Source organism: Peromyscus leucopus, chromosome 7, assembly GCF_004664715.2.
Source record: "Peromyscus leucopus breed LL Stock chromosome 7, UCI_PerLeu_2.1, whole genome shotgun sequence".
Classification (NCBI taxonomy): Eukaryota; Metazoa; Chordata; class Mammalia; order Rodentia; family Cricetidae; genus Peromyscus; species Peromyscus leucopus.
In genome coordinates this window covers 7797148-7802932 of record NC_051069.1, presented here as the reverse complement: position 1 = coordinate 7802932, position 5785 = coordinate 7797148, and the positions used below count along the sequence as shown (strand labels likewise).

General features: G+C 44.3%; 1 protein-coding gene across 1 annotated transcript in view; it reads right to left on the bottom strand.

The window, feature by feature from the left end:
• Positions 1-352: 352 nt before the first annotated feature.
• Positions 353-5785, bottom strand: part of Hacd3 (3-hydroxyacyl-CoA dehydratase 3) — a 32566-nt gene continuing 27133 nt past the window's right edge. The window contains exons 9-11 of the mRNA XM_028866738.2: positions 5197-5303; positions 4567-4698; positions 353-1911 (exon numbers count right to left, since the gene is read on the bottom strand). Of these exons, the coding sequence (XP_028722571.1) occupies positions 1835-1911; positions 4567-4698; positions 5197-5303 (316 nt within the window). The 3' untranslated portion in view covers positions 353-1834. The remainder of the gene's footprint in view (positions 1912-4566; positions 4699-5196; positions 5304-5785) is intronic.

Here is a 5785-nt window from a genome sequence, read left to right as displayed (position 1 = left end):
CATGTTGTTTTGCTCTATCTTATCCCTTGAATATAATTCAGCTTCCAAAATGTCAGCTTCCTAAGTTCTGACATTTCTTGGGTTCCATATTAACTTCCTAGTTTCTGACAACAATCAAGGTTTGTACCTCAGCAGGGTTCTGGCCAGTGGTTCTGAGAGAGCACTGACAGAAGAGTCCGGCTCAGGGCCGCCCTGCCACTCTGTGACGACTGCCGTCAGCACTCCCTCGGGTGGGCTCCAAGCAGTCACTGCTCACGGTGTGTCGTGCTGAAGTACTATGCAATACTTTGTCTACACAAAGACTTTATCCATTTGAAAACCATGAGACTAAATAATCTTTAAACACAAATGATTAGGATTTTGACTGTAAATGTTTTAATAGAAATACACAATCTTTCACTTTCTCAGACAGCAACAAAGGGGATGCTAACAGCAACTAGAACATGGGATTGCACAAGGCTGCGGCACAGTTGACTGCAAAGCTGACCTGCCCGGTCGGTGCCACAGTCAGTGGAAGGAACGCCAGAAGGCAACACCAGCAAACGTGGACAGAAGCTGCAGACTTGGAAATGCTCTTCCTTGGGATAGGTGTGTCAACCCAGACAGTGTAAGGCTAATCCAATTTGGGCTCACTGAGACAACACAAGTCTCCTTTCCCAGGGAGCAGTAGGAGTGGCAGATCTGATGTTCCACCCTTCAGCTCCTGCTTCTGGTGTTACCTCAGCACTCCAGTTTCCATGGAATGTGGTAGGGAGACTGTAGATGTCTTGTACCGTGACCAACCCTAAGGTCTGTATTTTGTTCAGGCCCCCTTTTGGGGGGGTTTCCTGCAGGAATCCTGGTTATTTCCCAGCTCAAGTTCCTACTGCACACAAGTTAAAAACAAACAAACAAACAAAAAAAAAACCAGGAGTTTGAAGTTCAAAAAAATAGTCTCACTGATCACTCAGAGAAATACACAAGTAAATAGACTGAGCTAGTCCAGAGTTGTAGACTGACTGTGTGCACTGCCCAAGACAGCTCGTGGGTGTGTCTGGCCTACTCCAGTGTTTGCGTTTGCCACAGGCTCCTCCCCAACAGCTGACTGCTGTCTAGCTCCCAGTCTGTGTCCCCTCCCGACCCCTGTAGACACTCATTCACATTTGGAACTTATAATATCAAGTGTTTGCAAGTAATGCTCCCTCTTTCTCCAGTGTTGCAGACAGTTCTGATTAGCTAGGAATGACGTATCCGTGGTGTCCCAGGTTCTGATTGCTTTCTTTAAATCACTCTGCCTCTTCGATGCCCATGCTGGTAAGTGCTGTAGAATGAATGTCTTTAAGCCAAAAGACATCAAATACAAAGTGTTCTCCAGCCCTACTCTGACTCAAAATGTTTAATCAATGACCAAGTTTACCTGATTTTCAAAAAGTCAGTTCTACCCCCTACACAAGTAACTTGAGTATAATATATATTAGGTTCTGCCTGGGTCACTTTTGACAATCTTCAATGGAGAAATGTAGTCTTGTGTTTTTTGTTTCTCACAAGCAATAGCAGAAATACCAAGTCCTAACTGTAAAGACAGACAGACCTGTGGGGAAGAGCAGACTGTCATGAGAGGGTGCAGGGCCAGTCTAGCTGTCAGTAATACATGAGAACAAACCTGGTGTCAGATGTCAGAAATCCATGTCATGCAAGTACAACACTAAGAGAAAATACAGTAAATTCAGGAATGTTACTGGGGAAAGGAGATGGCCTTACTTTAAAAAAAAAATAACTTTTACATCAGTACAAGAAGGTAAAACCGTAAGAATCAGAATCCGCTCAAACCGGCACGAAGCTACCAAGTTTCTCTTCAGTGGAGCTTTTTCTTCTTTTGTCCATACCGCCGCCTGCGCTGTTTATAAAGGTGACGAAAATTAATATATAACCCTGTAAAAAAAGAAAACACTGATTAGAAATGTCTTTGAAACTAGAAGTCGAGGTTCCTCACAGCATTGCTCAGATTACATCTTAAGAACCCACCAGCAGTACTGCACTGAGCTGTCCCAGCCCAAGCCCTCAGGGGCCTAGAACGTTATTCCTTATGCTCTGTCATGCAGGCTTAGACAAGGATAAATCCTGTAGAGTGAACAACCTCTACATTTAACTTTTTATCATCAGTCTCCTATAATCTGTTCATCTGACTGCCTATCTCATTTTTTGAGGCATTTTAATATTGATATAATCATCAATACAATTTCTTGAACTTTATCAATTATGTAGGGGTAAACTATTTTTTTTGTTTTGTTTTTCCTCTTAGCATTTAATGAAATGCCCAAATCAAAAAATGCAAGACTGTTCAAGAACACATTTAGTAGGCAGCAGTCTAGAAGTACAACACAGTGAGGAATGGAATTTCAGAGTCAACAGTGAGTTCTGCAGCTTTGCCTCCCTTCAGTTCCCTCATCTGTACAACAGGGATAAACACACTTCACAGACTTCCTGTGAAAGAATGGTGTATAAAAAAACTCCTTGACCTATGAACATACACTACCCGGTTAAAACCTGAAATTGTCAATTTGGGATTTACTTCATTTTGAAGAAGAATATATATATACATATCTTGCAAATTAAGCAACAGTACCATGAAGGAAAAATAGTCAGTGCACATTAAAATATCTCTACCTTTTCTTGGAGACAGGGTCTCACTCTACTGCCCAGGCTGGCCTTGAACTTGAGACAGTCGTGCTGCCTCAGTCTCCCTGCTGTGATCACAAATGTGAGCCACCACACAGGACTCCAGCTTTCTTAATAGGTCCTGGGGCGTCCTAAGGGATACAGGTCTGCACTAAGTGACAGATCACTAGGCTTTCTAACTTCTCAGGGCTTTTGTACTGTTCATCTTGCCGTTCAGGATGGCAGCCTCTAAGAGATCTTTATGATGCCTCTCCTCCAGGTATTTCATACCTTGCCAGTTTGGATAATGGCATGCATTTCTGCTATTAAGTTACAGAAGGTGCTATGACTTCTGGTTGTCTCTCTAATCACCTCTTCTCACTCAGTAAAGACATGTCAGGAGCAGCCACATGGAGAGGGTCTGTGGCAACCACAAGAATAAGCTCAGAACTAATGCTCCGTCCGGCCTATGAAGAAGGTCCAATCTATGGGAGCTACAGCACCAGCAGGCCTCTCACTCAAAGTCTGAGACCTGGAACCAAAAGCACCTCCTAGGCCACTTTCTAGCTCTCAGAAATTGACTAAAAAAAAAGCAAAAAACAAAAAACAAATGTGCTTTTCAGCTGCTAAGTCTTACTAATTTGTTACACACCAGAACTAGCACACTGTCAGTGGCTGAACCTGCTGTTACCAGCAACACAGACAGCTAGGCTTCTTTAAATCTACAAAGTCAAAGGGAGCAGGTGCGGTAGTTAATGTAACTGGCCCCGATAATTCATAGAGTGGCATTATTAGAAGGTGTAGCTTTGTTGGAGTGGGTATGACTTTGTTGGAGGAAGTTTGTCACTGTAGGAATGAATATTTGTTTCTTTTTTAAAAAGATTTATTTATTTTATGTATGAGTATTCTATCTGCATGTATTTCTTTATGCCAGAAGAGGGCATCAGATCCCACTATAGATGGTTGTGAGACACCGGATGGTTGCTGGGAACTGAACTCAGGACCTCTGGTAGAGCAGCCAGTGCGCTTAACCACTGAGCCATCTCTCCAGACCCCGAAGGTTTATTTCTTGTTCCCATTAGTTCTTAACTTGTATGAATTAATCTAGAATTTGTGTTTTAGACAAATCTAAATTACTAAGTAGGTGGTCATGATCAGCAGGAAGCTTCCCAACAACCTCAGGGGCCATCACTGCCCCCTTCCTTTGCCACCAGCTGTATTTCCACCTCTTTTCCCCCTCCAGGAGACAGGGTTTCTCTGTGGAGCCCTGGCTGTCCTAGAACTCACTCACAACCTCAAATTCAGAGATCCTCCTGCCTCTACCTCCTGCGAGTCTGGAATTAAAGGTGTGCGCCACCACTGCCCGGCTTATATTTCCACCTCTTATCATGGGGATTAGGAATTACTGTACTACTCAGTAAATGTGACAGGAGCTCTGTTTCAGCTTTTGATTTTGAGACGGGGCTCAAATTGCTGTGCTTCAGCAGCCCTGCCTCAGCCCCGAGCAGGTCAGAATTCGTGCAGCACAACTGCCATCTCCTGCTGCTCTACAAGAGCTCCTTAGCTGCTCACCAAGAGAGCCTGAGCTAGTTCCCCAATACCCGTCTCCGCCACAAACTCCCAGTGACCAACAGCGGTCATAGTTCAGCTACTGTAGACCTGAAAGAAAAGATCTCCATGTGCAGCAACTCTCCTACCCTGTCTTCACAAAGAAAACTTTCCGGGGTTGGGGATTTAGCTCAGGGGTAGAGCATTTGCCTAGCAAGCACAAGGCCCTGGGTTTAGTCCTCAGTTCCAGAAAAGAAAAAGAAAAAGAAAACTCCCCCCCCCCCCTTTCAGAAGTAAAATTGTAACAAGGATGCTGGAAACTGAACTGCCTAGCTACACTGTCTAAAACATGACAGAAGTGTATATGTAGTTAGTACTTACCTAAGAATAACATTACAAGATAAACCTGCAGGAAGAAGGAAAATCTGACTTTCATCTTCACTGGATATGGCAAGGTAAAACTGAACCTTCCTGACTCGTTGAATATTGGAATGGACTGGATCACTGCCACAGCTGGAAACAAACAGACAGTGAGAAGCAAGTAGAACAGGTGCATAAAGCAACAGCCTCCAGAAGCTCAGGCCTCAGTTCCAGCCTGAGGCTTCAGGAGAGGCTTCCTCCTCCCTCAAGCCCTCACACTGCCTCTAAGCTGTCAACAGAGACTGACGAGGACAGCCCTAGCACTGGGCTTCTGTTTCCTCACCTATAAAGTGGGGGGAAAGAATCCCTGCTTGATCCACTTACTATGGGGTTGTCAGAATAAAATGAAGTTACTAACAAGAGCTCACTTTGGGATACTAAGAATAGCATGCAAACAAAGCGCATGGGTACTCTGCTCCAAACATGAGACGAGCCCCGTGTCTCTGGAACAGTACACAAAGTATGGAAAGAAATCCCTTCAGTCTTAACACCACCCCACTAGACTAAGGCTGGCAGAATCAGAAAACTGGCTTTTAACCCCTTGGTCACACCTGGGAGCTACACTATGAGACCTAAAGTTTCTAAAAATACCTTCTGACAAGCATCCCATAGGGTATAAGGGAATCCACATAGTGTAACGGAGCCACGTGAGCACCTTCCAGTCCATGTCAATGCAGGTAAGCATGTAGAAGGGGTACCTATGGAGAACAGAGTTCAGTGATGACAGCCACTGCAGGTTCTGAATTTGACCTTAGACGAGCATTCACAATGCCACCTGCAGCACGTGGCTTCAGAACAGAATTGAGTACTGTGTTAGCTATTCACAAACCCCCGTCAGACTCCATTCCAACTCCACACAGGATGTGAACTCGACTGGCAGGCTCAGTGTATTCTTCAAGGAACTCTCTTTGTTCAGCTACATGCTGGATGCTTAGAACCTTACTGGCTTTATTCCTAGTTCTCATCTGTGTTCCCAGTGGGTAGAGATGCCAAACTCTGCCTCTGAATAAATGAATGGTTCTAAAAAATTACACAAAAAGCCTCTAATCTAGAATCAGAAATGCTCAGTCTTAAAAGAGACATCACACTAGGAACAGTAGCACATGCCTTTAGTCCCAGCACAGAGGCGGTAGAGGCAGGCAGATCTCTGAGTTCAAGGATAGCCTGATCTATAAGGGGA